The sequence below is a fragment of the Silurus aristotelis genome (genome assembly GCF_946808225.1).
Source record: "Silurus aristotelis genome assembly, chromosome: 17".
Lineage (NCBI taxonomy): Eukaryota > Metazoa > Chordata > Actinopteri > Siluriformes > Siluridae > Silurus > Silurus aristotelis.
This window is the reverse complement of record NC_139590.1, coordinates 19,854,368-19,869,769: the sequence shown is the minus strand read 5'-3', so window position 1 is coordinate 19,869,769 and position 15,402 is coordinate 19,854,368. Positions and strand designations below refer to the sequence as shown.

At 38.2% G+C, this 15,402-nt stretch overlaps 1 protein-coding gene across 1 annotated transcript; it reads left to right on the top strand.

Moving 5' to 3' along the window:
- Positions 1-712: 712 nt before the first annotated feature.
- On the top strand, positions 713-15,271 carry stx18 (syntaxin 18). Its single transcript, XM_083566017.1, has 11 exons — positions 713-915; positions 8,872-8,939; positions 10,258-10,373; positions 10,638-10,715; positions 12,696-12,762; positions 12,859-12,944; positions 13,317-13,399; positions 13,485-13,543; positions 14,033-14,102; positions 14,193-14,273; positions 14,822-15,271. Exons 1-11 carry the CDS (start codon positions 739-741, stop codon positions 14,915-14,917), a joined length of 981 nt encoding a protein of 326 aa, XP_083422143.1. The 5' UTR covers positions 713-738; the 3' UTR covers positions 14,918-15,271.
- Positions 15,272-15,402: the final 131 nt, after the last annotated feature.

Here is a 15,402-nt window from a genome sequence, read left to right as displayed (position 1 = left end):
CTAACTAACTAACTAATTGCCCTAACTAACTAACATAACTAAATATAAATAATTGTGATTGTAAACTCTTGAAGGAATAATGATTGAAGAACTCCTGAAATCCAATGAGAAATTTGTTTACAGTGACAGTGTGTGTACCAGTGTGTTCTTTTCTGTAAAATGAAGTGTAAGAATGTCCAGGTACTTATTGCACAGTCTTCACAAAAATGGTAATTATACTTTTAGTGCACAATATAGGTAAGAAGATGAATTAATAAGTAGTGTTAGTGTTATAAAGCTACAATGCATTCAGGAACTTCGAGTCCAACATGTGCTGCTTTAATTTTGCCTCAATTTGACTTTGACTGAATGATAAATTGTGGTTACTCTTTGTTTAAAATAATAAAATTATTTTGTGTAACTATGCTGATAGCGTCCACCGAGCGACATCAGATAATTATTAGCCCACATTCATAATATCAGCATAAAGAGTTTTACTTAAAGTCTAACGAGGGGCCTCGAACGCATTTAAAACGCGCCCTCTTGTGGCCGCTTGTCGACATTTATGAAACATGTTGTAACTTTCCTGTCAGCAACAGTTAATTAATTTACAACAATTAATTACTTAATAGCAGATTATTATGCATGAAATAATCTTTGCTTGTTTTTCTTCGGTCTCATAACCCGGTTCATTATTCAGTGCAGAGCTGCACCATTGTCGCGGTAATATGACGTGGCACCGGTGACGTGTCTGTGTTGATGTGTGTATGTGCTGTGGCGTCGATGGCGGTGGACATCACGCTGCTGTTCAGGGCGAGCGTGAAAACAGTGAAGACGCGCAACAAGGCGTTGGGCGTAGGACCCGAGACCGCAAAGGACGAACTCCTGCGGAGAAACCGACCGAAAAACGGCTTTTCCAGCAAAGCCAAGGAAGTGGTGAGAAGTTCAATGTGCTGAATGCTAAAGTAGCTTAGCCTCGTTGATGCAGGAGGGCAGAGGGGATTGTGTTGCAGGAGCAGGGAAAGTCCTAGAGTTCTGCTTGTGACACAGTCTTGAGGAGATGCCAGACATAAAACACATGCTACTACAGAGATTACAATAATAAAGATTGTGTTCTACCTAAACCTTTATTGTTCATCATCATCATCAGCAGTAGCAGTAGCAGCAGCTTCATATTATTATTATTATTATTATTATTATTATTATTATTATTATTATTCCTGGTGCTTAATTGCAAACCTCTCTAGAGCTGGATGTGATTTCCCTTGAGGTCAGGTGCACAAATAATCATGTCCTAAAACATGATCGAGAGACTATTATCTCAGAACCCTGACAAACATTACACTAAGCAGTAAAGCTGATACTTTTTGACGTTTCTACAACTCACAGCATGTCATTATATCATAAAAGTAGACAAAACAGTAGAAAAAAACCCACCATACCAACGGTATTAACGAAAAGTGTATTGCAGAATCATTTATCGCAATATTTATTATATCGATGTATCGGCCAGCCCTGCTGACTAAATTGCAGTCGATGGTGTCATTTGTATTTTTCAGAAAAGTTTTCCAAAACCACACACTGTCAATGCACAACATGAGTTTTATTTCAGTGTCAATGTTCATCTGGGTGACAATGTCCATTCATTCATTCAGTTCCAGCATTGCTGAGGTTATCAGCGGTTAATGGTGATTGTTGTAATAAAAACACATCCAGAGAGATACGGGTACAATAAGGATAAGAGCGAAGTACAATAGTGTCACTAAGTCGCTATGGATGAATAAATCAACAATGGTTCACTAGATTGCAAATTTAGGATACCACCAGCCTAAAACTTTTTTTGGAGAAATTATAGCACACTTTTTTTTTTTTTTTTTTTTTATAACTTAAAGATAAACAGACAGGGAAGATATGACGTGATGAAATGATGGAGCCATAAACATTCAAAACAGTGACTGGTATCACGAATTCTGATCTTTTATAAAGAGTGTGTGTGTGTGTGTGTGTGTGTGTGTGTGTGTGTGTGTGTGTGTGTGAGATGCACGATCATCATATGGTCAATATTGCGATATAAATGGTAACATGAATCCATTTCATTGGTTGTCAAGGAAATTGCGCACAGATTAGTGATGATGCTGAAATGTGTATATGTAAAACTATAAAGGTTTTCAAAAGGAATAATTGTTTACAAAATGAAATAACATTTGCTTTGATGTAAAAAAAAAAATTAAAAATTTTAAATTCTCGATGCTACAGCTGAACTTAATAAAACAATAAATAAAAACACATACATTTTCAGAAAAACAAGATATTTGAAACAAACGAGGAACGTCCTGAAGCTGCTTATTTTAATTATTTACCTGTTTTTCTGCTGAAGGTTAAGATACAGTATCTGTTTACATACTTGAATTCAAGCAATTTTGCAGTCTTTTTTATTATTAAATGTGTTCAACTCTATTATGGAATCTTTGCCCAGGGTTCCCATAGGCTAGAAACGGCCCTGTTTACGCAGGATGAAACAGACAGAGAGAGAGAGAGAGCAGAGGTTGACAGCTGTCGGTGCGCCGATCCACAAGGGTGCGCGGGTTGCGCGTTGGCGTTAAGGAAAGTTGTGCATTACCCCGTGTGGGTGTGTGTCCCCACGTGAGTACGAGGAAAGTTTATACCAACCAGTGAGATCTGATACAGATTAGTCACATTGCCACGTGATGTAGCAACTTTAATTGAATAAATCTTGCACAGTTCCTCTCTCTGTTCAGTGTTGGTAATTACAGCTAAAACATCGCCATATAACAGAGGTAGGGTTATTTTGGCTACTAGTTCAGTGCCGGTCTGCTCGGCATCTATCTTCAACCGGTCTCCGTGCTGCACACCGGAAAGTCACGTGACCACACTTGCCACAATACTATCTGAGACTACTATTTGGTCTTTCTTGTTTTGTTAGCGGCACGGAAAATCTGCAAACTGTTCTCAGAAAATGTGTCCACACATGCACTTATTCATTTCATTAAATCTCAACATTTGCCGTCATATATTAGCACAAGCCGACATCGCGATTGCGATACGATGAATCATGCAGCACACCGATTTTTAAGAATATGGGAGATGTGCAGACCCGCAGTAACTACAGAGGAATTAAGTTGATCAGTCACACCATGAAGTGTGTGAAAGAGTAGTGGAAGCCAGGCTGAGTGAAGAGGTGACCATCTGTGAGCAGCAGTATGGTTTTATGCTGAGGAAGAGCGCCACAGATGCATTATTTGCTTTGAGAATGTTGATTGAGAAGTATAGAGAAGGTCAGAAGGAGTTGCATTGTGTGTTTGTGGATTTAGAGAAAGCGTATGACAGGGTGCCGAGAGAGGAGTTGTGGTATTGTATGAGGAAGTCTGGTGTGTCAGAGAAGTATGTGAGGGTGGTGCAGGACATGTATGAGTACAGTGTGACAGCAGTAAAGTGCGCAGTAGGAACGACAGACTGGTTCAAGGCGGAGGTTGGACTGCATCAAGGATCAGCCCTGAGCCCTTTTCTGTTTGCAGTGGTGATGGACGGGTTGACGGATAAGTTCAGACAGGAGTCTCCCTGGACTATGATATTTGCGGATTATATTTTGGTGAGAGTTTGGTGCATAGCTTGAGAAGAGCCTGTAGAGGTGGAGGTACATGCTGGAGAGAAGGGGAATGAAAGTCAGTAGGAGTAAGACAGAGTACATGTGTGTGAATGAGAGGGCTGCGGACCGGCACCGGTCCGTGGGTCAGTTGTTACCGGGCTGCACAGAAACAATACATAACTTACATTATTTCTGGTTCATTAATCTGATTTCGAAACAATGTTTTATTTTGGAAAATTACCGGATTCACATCTGTCTATGACTCACTCTTAATGCATGTCAAGATATCTCGGTCACATGTTTTACCAACATCCGCTACCTTCTTAAAGGGTCTGCTCGGGACACTAACACGGTAAGTTGTGTGGTTTAGAGACAGTGGCATTGAGTAAAAGACAGGAGGCGGAGCTGGATGTAGCAGAGCTGAAGATGTTGAGGTTTCTGTTGGGAGTGATGAGGATGGACAGGTTTAGAAATGAGTATTAGAGGGACAGCGCATGTAGAACGTTTTGGAGACAAGGTGAGGGAGGTGTGATTGAGATGGTTTGGACATGTGCAGAGGAGGGACATGGGGTATATCGGTAGGAGAATCAGAATCAGGTTTATTGGCCAAGTGTGTTGACACACACAAGGAATTTGGTTCCAGCTGTTAGTGACTCTCAAAAGTACAGACATAAATTAAACCTATACAAGACAAAACAGACAAGACAAGAACAGACTATACAAGACAATACAAGACAATACAGACAATGTGAGACAGTATAAACAGTGTGGTTATTAAATAGGGATACAGATCAGTAATGCTGAGGATGGAGCCACCAGGAAGGACGAAAAGAGGAAGGCCAATGAGGAGGTGTATGGATGTGGTGGGGGAAGACATGCGGGTAGTTGGGTTGAAAGAGGCAGATGCAGAGGACAGGGGGGATGGAGACGGATGATCCGCTGTGGCGCCCCCTAATGGGAGAAGCCTAAAGAAGATGATGGATGTATGGATGTATGTGTATATATAAATAAATAAAGACTGTCAATCATTTGCATTTTTTATATCTGAGTAAAGAAAGGAATAAATGTGTGCTGTGTTTAAGGATTTAATTTAGCCTCTTTTCTATTTATTTATATTTTATTATAATTAAAAATAAGAAATGCGTGCTGCATTAATCACAGGTTAATTAAAAAAAATGTACGCATTTATTTTGATAGCCCTCGATTAATCATAAAAATTTAGGAACCGGGGTGAAGAAAAATGGCAGCCGGTGCGCTGGACTGATGAGCCAAAATCTGAAATATTTGTCTGTAGCAAAAAACTAGCTTGTTTGCTGAAGGGCTGGAGAGTGTTACGATAATAATAAGCATCTGGAGGCAACAGTGAAGCATGGTGGAGGTTCCTTGCTAGTTTGGGGCTGCATTTGAGGGTTTTGGGGATTGAGCCAGGATTAATGGTGTCCTCAATGCCTAGAAATACAGGCAGATACTTATTCATCAGGCAGTACCATCATTGAAGCATCTGATGGGCCCCAAAATAATTCAGCATCAGAACAAATAAAGGATGTATGTATGTGTATATAGTATGTAGGCCAAACTAAATAAAATATAACTATGAGAAGCGAGAAGAAGAAAAAGAAGAATCGGATAAAAAAATATCGATTTTTATTAGATGTTTTGCTTATTAAAATTATATAAAACCCTGATTCTGGGTATTTATGTATAAAAGTGTACTCCAAAAAATTTTTTGGACATAAAAGAAATATGCGTTGGTGTACAAATGGATAATACATTCGCTCTTGGTTACTAAAGAAAGAATTTCACAATGTACACGTGATGAGTATAAAGCACCTTTATGTGGCCAGCAAGGCATCGGTGGCAGCCATGAGAAAAGTCAGAGACAGTTGTACAGAAACAAATGAAGAGGTAAAAATAAACAGACAGAGGCACACAGACATTCTTTATTAAATAAACTACAGTAAATGGAATTGAAAGAAAGTCTTTGTAATACTTTGTCAAGCAAAACCGTTTCAGCACATTTGTTTTTCATGTAAAGATAAAATCGTGTGTGCGAGAGAGAAAGAGAGCGAGGGATAGAGAGAGAGAGAGAGAGAGAGAGAGAGAGGGAGAGGCCGAGAGGTAAAGTGGGGGTCCCTGATGATGAGATTAAATGCAGCCAGGCAGACTGTCTCCTTCAGCCCCCCAACACACACACACACACACACGCGCACGCACACACACACGGTCTGTTTAGTATTACTTTGCTCTTTAGAGACTTAAATTACTGGTGCAATTGATCCCTGTGACCTCACGCTGAGCTGTGGGAATCAGACACACACAGGGGACAAGACGCCCACCAGTCTGAGCTGCCTTACTGTGTGTCTGTGTCTGGGGGCTTGTTTTATATCAACCGAATGTCCCCACAAGAATAATTGGTTGTTCTCAATAAGCAAAACAACACAGGATTCTTGAGCTGATTGAATTAAAAAAAAGTCCTGACTGGAATGAAAAAACAAAAGTTTGTGTGTGTGTGTGAGAGAGAGAGACAGACAGATAGACAGACACACCTCTCTGCATGAGAATTGATCTGTAAGCATTGAATATTAATAAATTAGTAAATGGTTTGTATGAGTTGGCACACACAGTATTCTTTTTCTCTTGTGGATGTTTTGAAATGTCCTCAGGTACAAACTGTGCACTTTATTTTGCATCAATGTGAAGAAATGAGATTGCGCTGAACATTGGGTTCTGTTTCTCCTTTTCACTCCCATGATGATCGCAGGCTGTGATGAAAAAGGCAATTAAAGCTGAGATTATTCTCTATTATTGAAGCAGTTATAGCCCTTAGCAAGTCGACACCGTGTTTAGTTATTTTACACACAATTGCAATCTGAGTGTTTTTCAGTCTCTTTTTCCACTGTTACCTTTTTTTTTTTTTTTGCCGTTCTCTGTCGCTCACCCCCTTCCTGGTCTCGTTCTCCCTCTCACTGCCTTTTCGCTTCTTTTGAGTTTTTCCCCCCTCTTTTCCTACCAAACTTATATTGTCTTTCTCTTTGAAGACAATATAAGAATAGCAGAACCTACTGATGTTTTATATACTTTCTATGTAAAAGGTCTAAATAATGCTGTTAATTTAGCAAGTTTTAGTGACACCGGGTAAAATAATATACATGAGTTGTTTTCTCACGTTTAATATAGTGTAGCATCCAGAAACATTTTAGAACACTCAATCAGGGAGGCTGTTAAGAGACTTACAGGAGCTTTAAATTACTTAATGGAATATCAGGCTATTGTTGCACCTTTCCTGTTTCAGCAATGCTTCATGTTCTTTACATGTCTAGGCTATTGGGTTGGCTAGTTAGAATAAAAAAACCCTCCTTTTTTACCCAAAAAGACTATTGGAAAAATAATTTCTAAACGTATAGCAAAATGTGTACTGGTTTGATGACTCCAAGGCTGTCATGTTTTGAGTTTATGGCACTTGGTGGACACCTTTTTCCAAAACGCCTTACATTTAATTAATTTATACTGAGCACTTCAGGGTTGCGTCCTCACTCAAAGACCTAAACTCGCAACCTCAGAAGGTCGACGTCTTACCTACTGAGCTGCATTTTCTGAAAAAGCATCATGGTACGGAGCCTCTTCTCTTGACTGTAGCTGGAAATGGGTGTCTGGGATAACCACAAATATTAATGTTTTAGCACAAAACCTATATGCGTCTATCAGATTGTTAAAGACGAAGATTTCTCTTTTCACTTTCCAGTATGGAGACAAAGCAGAAATCCAGGTCTGCAAAGGAAAGTCTTGAGAAAACAGATGAGCAGTGCTTTGGAATAAATCTTGCCAAAAACTTGAAGAAGCACAGGAGATCCTAATAGATTGGGAGCAAGAGTGGAATAAATTGTCCAATCAAGATTTATTTAATTGGTAGATTTTTACCTTAGAAGATAAAGAGCTGGTTTACAAGCAAAATGTATTGGTTTAGGGGTGTGTACACCTATACAGCCAGTGTAACCAGTAACCAAGTAACGGCAACTTTTTTATTTATTTATTTTTTTTAACCACCATACATTTTCCTCACGTCAATGTATTGTAATTTTTCCCTTTCAGTAATCAGACCAATCAGAATGGAGAATTGTATTGCATTGTGGTAAACAATTTTACCACAACTCTACCTTACTAAATAAATAAGTAAAATAAATGATGCAGTTTGATTCTGAAAGGGTCACACGTGTTCAGCAGCTTGCTATATTGGGAACAATGTAACTTGTTATACATGTTACATGCACATGTATAACTTACACAATATTAGAGGTGAACCGAAATTGGTTTTGCCGATTGATCAGCTATTGCAAAAATAGTACTGATAGTTTTTCCGGGTTGTGTTATACAGCCCAAGAGCGGCCCCAGAAAGAGAATTAATGTTTGTTTTTTTTATCCAGTATTAATTTGAGAAGCTATTAGTTGATTACAATTATCGGCAAGTACGATCCTGACGGTAAAATCAGTGTGTATGTATATGTTACAAAAAAATGGTTGGAGGGATTTATAAATTTTCCGCCTTATTTGAAATTGTGATGTTAGCACATACTTAAAAGCTGACATGTATGGTAAAACACACACACACACACACACACACACACACAGTGTCGGTGTTAGTGGGTAATTGGAGTCGTTGAGGTGGTGCAGTAATTCAGTAAACGCTGTGATTACGGCTGTTAAACACTGACACACTGAGCTCTGTAAATAATCCTGCTGTCAGCTGTCAAATTGGGTCTTGCTGAACATAGCTCTGTGTGTGTGTGTGTGTGTGTGTGTGTGTGTGTGTGTGTGTGTGTGTGTGTGTGTGTGTGTGTGTGTGTGTGTGTGTGTGTGTGTGTGTGTGTGTGTGTGTGAGAGTGTAAGAGACTTTGGAAACTGAGCGATCCTTCATTGCACACTGAGTAAGGATGGGGCTTCATTTGTGTGATCTATGATTCCTCACAATTGAATTTTTTCATAAAGCATTGCATTGCAAATGTTTTTTTTTTTCTTGTTGAATCGAAATAAATGGAAAGTATTTAATTGCCGTTGCTCCACTGTTGCAATATATGTACATATTTGTAGCAACTTGACTATACCTGGCACACCATGCAAATCAACGGTGAAGACAACCTAAACCAAATTAATTTCATTGATATTACTGATAATAAATAACATCTAGCTGGAATAGTAGGTGATTTAGTTTAATTGAGCTATTATGCAGCTAAAACACTTGCTTATTTAAGTGTAGCACTTAATCCTTCTGGGTTTTTTTCTGTCTTCAGATCTCCAACATCACCAAACTAAAGGATTTCCTGCTGCAGCATAGAAAGGACTATGTGAACACCGGCAGGTGAGCCTGAAATCCGAGGTGCAGGTGTGAATTTCATGCGACTGGTTTGTTGTTCCTCAGGAGCAGCTCTTTTGAAACTACAGAGCACAAGTCACGAATTTTGTCCCTAACCCACACACATACCTTTACTTATAACAGTATTTTTCAAGCAATTCTAGTGATTAGTCATTATTTAACACACAGCACTTTGAGGCGAATGTTTATTTTCCACACTAAAGTCCTTGAAAGTCTTCAAGCACACCTACCCTCCTTCCCCCAAATGAACGTAGATCAAAGAGGAATGGCAGATGGAATTATAAATGAGAATTAGAATTTCTTAAAAAATGATAAAAAAAAATAAATAAAATAAAACACCAAATGGGAGTGCAATCTGCCAACAGTGTCAAAAGTCTGGGATTTTAACCCCATTTAGTTTTCAATTAGACGTGTAACACACAAAATTCACGATTCGATACATACGTTGATTTGGTTCAATTTTGGTGCGGTTAGGGGGAAGAAATGCAAAAAATAAAATGAGCTTGTCATTGTTTTATTAAAGCAGTTTAATATTTCTAACCTTTGTGATCAACATTTGAGCAGTTTACATTTTTAAAACAATTTAAAACAAAATGCCTGCTTGGTTAAATAATGTATAAAATAATATTTTATAATATTTTATCAAAAAAGAATAGAATAAATGAATGCAATACACTTTTCTTTTTTATTATATTGATTAAATTGAGTAATCATACAGATGCGTATGCATGTGTGTGTGTGTGTGTGTGTGTGTGTGTGTGTGTGTGTGTGTGTTTTACATTTAATATTTATTGATGTTAGTATTCAATACAAGTGTTTTCATTCCTTCCAGCCTTCATTCATTCACTCCCTCGATATGTGGAATTGTGAGGGTTTTTTTTTCCTTTTCTTTTAAGAGAAATTCTTGAAGCTGGACCCAAAACGGTAAAGAATCCATCCAGCGCTATAGATTTATTACCGTTTTCATGTACGCACAAAATAAAATCTTATTTTCAGTAAGGGTGAGTAGCCACAGTGACTAGTTTCTTTTTTTATACCCCCGGCATAGTCAAGTTTAATAAAAAAAAAAAAAAAAGAATGCATGAGGCGGAGACTAAACGCACTTGCGGTCCGTGACTTAATACGTTCCTGAGGGAACTCCGATTATAACTATGTTCCACGCGTAAAAAGGATTGCATACGGTACATATATACCAAACCGAAAGTCCTGTGCTGAAAATTTTTGATCTGTACACGTGTACTGTTTCATCTTTATTTTAAATGGTTAACTTTTTGATTTGACTTAATTGTGTTTTTGTGTGTAGTTTACTTTCGTCAGATGTGACTCGTATGACCGACTGTGAGAGAGACCAGATTGATCAGGATGCTCAGATCTTCATGAGAACATGTTCAGATGCCATTAAACAGCTGAGAGCTGAAGGTAAACATGCACGAGAACACACACACACACACACACACACACACACACACACACACACACACACACTAGTATAGCAACAAAGAAATTAGTATTGTACAGAACCTTCCCAGTTTGCTTATTATTATATCGTTCTTGCTCCATATTCTTATCAAAAATGTATGTTTAATATTGAAAGGGGTCCTGTGTGTGTGTGTGTGTGTGTGTGTGTGTGTGTGTGTGTGTGTGTGTGTGTGTGTGTGTGTGTGTGTGTGTGTGTTTTTACAGCAGAGAAAACGGTAGTCTCTGTTCAAATGAAGGAGCATCGTGGGGCTGTGCTGGATTTAATACAAGTCTACCTTAAAGGTACCAACACAATGCATGTCATCTGTTTTTTTATTTATTATTACACGTTATTTTGCCGTCCCAACATTCACTTCAGGGCAGACTAATGGCAGACAAGTAACACATTACAACACACAATGCCAGTGTTGAACCCAAACCTGTCTGAACCAAAATCATCCTATACACTGTTAAGAATTTGTTTGGTAAACAATGTATTGATTTGGGAAAAAAACACTTGGTCATAGTTTATGGCATATTGGGTCTTGAGTCATTCTCTTGTGACAGATTTGTCTGGTATGTTTTATATTTCGAGTACCCTTGTCGTCTCAGTTAGCCGATTCCATGTAATCTTGTGTGGGGAAAGTATCAGTGTCAGTACCAGATTTTATTGCTCTTCCTTTCTGTGCAAATTTTTCTGTGGTGAGACTTTGCCCGCTCGCATTTCCTACGTCTCCTCAGTGGTATTTCCAGAGGGGCAATACAACACACTAGGCCACTAGGATTCCAAAGGACTTTTTGCACAGCTAAAATGATCATATAAACCACTAGAATGTCTTCAAGATATCTTTTATTGTCCACTTTAGTGTCCTCCTTTGCTTATTAAGAGGTCATTGTTCCTCAGACATTTTGCAGTCAGGATGCCTTGTTCTCCAAGGCTTCTTGTCCTCTGAAGTCCAAATAGCGATTTCTCACATTAGTGAAGAACAGAAGACTTCTTGAGAGTTAAGCATGTAGTTGCCATGTTTAATTGAAATTTCCAACATGTAGAGACTCGTCTGTTTAATGGGCGTAGTGGTTAAATATACCTTATTCAGCATGCATAGTCACAAAGAATAGTCAGTGAGTGTTTAACTGTTTTATGAGTAAATAAAAACCATATGACCCATGTGTTTCTAATAGAGTTTGACCAATTTAACGTTTTTTGCAGCGATAGTTGATACTAATAGGAATTATCAGTTGTCAGCAAATATCCATATCAATAGTTTTTCCGGTCCACTGTCATTATGAGGCGAATCGCTGATTTCTTGCAGGAGGCTGTGCGCTGCACGGAGAGTGCTACATTATATGTATTACTTAAAAATTTATATTTAATATATTCATATTTATATAATTGAGTACATTTTCATGATTCAGAGACAGTTTTTTACATATTTTGTTTCAGTACTTTTTTTGAGTGTTATTTTAAATTTTTTTTATATCCAGTATCCATTTGAAAAACTATTGGTTGATTAATCGGTTATCGACAAGTATGATCCAACCTAGCTATAGGTTTTGGTAAAATTCACTATCAGTCGACTAGTGTGATGAAAGCATGCGTCTGCAAAGAGATCATAGTTTCTGCCATGTCCCTTTACTTGTTCTCACCTCCAGGGGTCCCCACGGCACAGTGTAAAATAACACTTGTATAAAGGTCCACTGTATTTCTAACCCTACACTTGAGTTAAGACATTCGGTAATTTGGAAGTGTAAATAACGGGTATCAGGTGTCAGGAGAATCCGTTCAATTAGAGGGTTTTTACGACCCGTTGATCTTATCTGTGTTTTTCCTTGTTTAAACCTTTCCTTCTCTTCCAACCCAATTTCTGGCAGACCCACTACAATGCATTTATTTCTAGGATGTCTAGGGGTTAACGATTTCTTTCAAGCTTACAAGCTGTGGTGTGTGTGTCCAGCCACATGGTCTCCGTGTAATAATCTATATAAAAACGTTATTTCTCTGGTCTTCAATTTCAGTACTAACAATCCAGAAAGTATTAATTTTTTTCCACATTTTGCTATGTTACAGCCTTAATCCAAAATGGATTAACAAACTTCTTTTATGTTGCCATTATGGGGTATTATTTGTAGAATTTTAGGGAAAATAATGAATTCAATCCATTTTGAAATAAGGCTGTAACATAACAAAATGTGGAAAAAGTGAAGTGCCGTGAATACTTTCCAGATGCACTGTAAATAATAATACTAATAATATTGAGCATGTGGGTTTGTGTGTTTTTGCAGGCGTATGTAAGCTGTACTCGGAGCAAAGAGCGATCCGTGTGAAGCGAGTGGTGGATAAGAAGAGACTGTGAGTCTCCCATCACGATCATGACAGCTTTATTGCTTACACTATAGCCAGAAGACCATTTGAAATCCTTGTGTGCATGCGGTGTGCGTTTTTCAGGTCTCGTTTGGAACCAGAACAGAAAATGAAAGTTGGAAAACCTCATAGCGAAGACACTGAGAGAACCGTACCGGACGAAAGCAGCGGTAAGTCGTTAAAAACAAATAGATTCCTTTTGACGTTGTAGTCCAGAAGACTTTCCCATGGTGGAAAACTTTGCAGTTGACTGTTACAAAGTGCTCAAACTGGACTTTCCAAACACATGAAATGAACTTTTGGAGAACTCCACTAGATTGACGATCATGTTTTTATTCGTTAAATAACACTGCATTTAATTATTTTAAGCCTTGGAATTACAAAAGAACCGAAAATGTATAAGTACAAATGTCTTAGTAGTAAATCTGTACTTTTTTTTTTGCTGTTTTGGTTTAATCAACACCTTTTAACCAATCAGTATAGAGAATTTGAAAGTGCTGTCATTGTACTGTACTGTCTCATTTGCATATTCATGGTTGTAGAGAAGCCAACGTGTGATGGTGGTGTTGATTTGTGGGAGGACAGCAGAGTGGAGGACGAGCTCTCAGCTGAGGAAATTCAGATGGTATGTATATTATATGCACACACACACACACACACACACACTTTGTGTAACTCTTACTCATTGATGTATGTGTCTTTTTGTCCAGTTTGAGCAGGAGAATCAGAGGCTGGTGAGTGAGATGAATAGCCTGGTGGATGAAGTAAGGTAAGACACACATGCGTTGCTGTGTAACAGTTTTGTGCACCATAACAAAATGTATTCCATTATAACAGTTTTTATTATACAGATGATCAGCAAGAATAATCTTGGTAGGAACTGAAAGATCAGGATTGAAATCTCAAGATGGCAGGAGTAGAATCTGGTGGCGATATGGATCCTGCAGGACGAAGAGTAGTGTCTGAAATTCATTAAACATAAAATCTACCTTAAAAGGCTTAAGACAGCATGAACAATATCAACAATAGGCAGAACTTTATGTTCTAAGAATATGTTCTGGAGAAAAGGCTCAGGATTGCAGCCATCTGTTGAAGATTTAAGGTTCTGGTAGCAAGAGTAGGATCTAGAGGGCAGGAGTTCATATTGAAGGCTCAGGATGGCAAGAGTAGGATTTAAATAGCATGAGTAGGATCTAGGCAGGAGTAAAGAAAGAGTATATTTAATTGATCCTTGTATGTACATGTGTGTGTTTTACAGGCATATTGAAGGTAAGGTGGTGGAGATCTCTCGGCTGCAGGAGATATTTGCTGAGAAAGTTCTGCAGCAGGTGTGTGTGACTAAGAGACAAAATGCATACGTGGGTGCATGAGCTGTCTGGAAAATAGAATTATGTTGGTTTTTTTTGTGTTTGGTGTAGGAGGTAGAAATTGATAATATTCACCAGTTGGTTGTTGGAGCAACAGAAAATGTGAAAGAAGGCAATGAAGATATTCGAGAGGTGAGTAACACTCGTACAATTCTCAAATCCTCAGAGAGAACTGTACTCAAAGCATGAAATTTAAACTGCTTTAAAACAAGATAACACCAATTTGTATGGTCCTGTCAAACAGACAAAAACATGAACATGATGAATATGACATGGCTTTACATGGTTACACGACGTACAGCTGCAGTCACTTAGGGTGTACTTACTTTTGTTGCCAGTTATTTAGAGAATAGTTTCATTTCTATAGTATTGTCCCTTGAGACTAAAACAGTTGCTGAAATGTGATGTATGTGAGGGACAGTATTTTGTGAGATACTGTCCATGTATAATCCTACGTAGAGACAAAGCAGCTTTAATGACATGATCACATTAGTTATACTTGATATAATGTGTACAGCAGATATATTACGATAAGCTTGCGGTGCTTTATTTGAGTGAATATCGTTGTGTATTGGCGTCAATTCAGGATTCAACTTATATAACCCCAAATAAAGTATGATAAATGTGGCATATTGTTAAGAATTGCACATCAATGTAAAGTTTTCTCCTTCATCCTTTAGGCAATTAAGAATAATGCGGGTTTCCGCGTTTGGATCCTCTTCTTCCTGGTCATGTGCTCCTTCTCTCTGCTCTTCCTGGACTGGTATGACAGCTAATTATTGGAAATGCATCACCTTACAGCAGGATGTGATGCCATATGGGACTGTAACACCACCAAGACGCTAAATAGGACACAGTGATTTGTGCGTAATGCACAAGTGTGGGAGTGGGTGGGCCGGGGCATTGTGCACTGGGCTCATCCAGAAAAGAGGACCTTCAAGATATTTTGTGTATATATACACGTATATGTGTGTTTTGTCATAGTTGTCTATTCAGGTCTTTCCCCCTCTTTTGTCGTCTCCCCCCCCCCCCCCCCCCTTGCTCTTAACTTTTTTTTCTTCAATATATATAAAAAAAAATATTAATTAAAGACAATCGCTAATCTAAATTAAAATGTACTAAATTATAAATTCAATTTTGTAAATTTTTAAACTTACACTGCCACATTATTGCTTCAGGGTAACGGCTCCATTCACAGGTCAACATTACTTACTGTTTGAAGTTTTTTATTTACTCCTCATGTTTTTTAAGTTTTTTTTCT

Excerpts from the sequence above, each read along its gene's own strand:
- stx18 (XM_083566017.1), top strand. The coding sequence starts at position 739 with ATGTGTGTATGTGCTGTGGCGTCGATGGCGGTGGACATCACGCTGCTG. Across the intron at positions 8,940-10,257 it reads GACTATGTGAACACCGGCAG|TTTACTTTCGTCAGATGTGA; the intron begins GTGAGCCTGAAA and ends TTTTGTGTGTAG. Across the intron at positions 13,544-14,032 it reads AGCCTGGTGGATGAAGTAAG|GCATATTGAAGGTAAGGTGG; the intron begins GTAAGACACACA and ends TGTGTTTTACAG.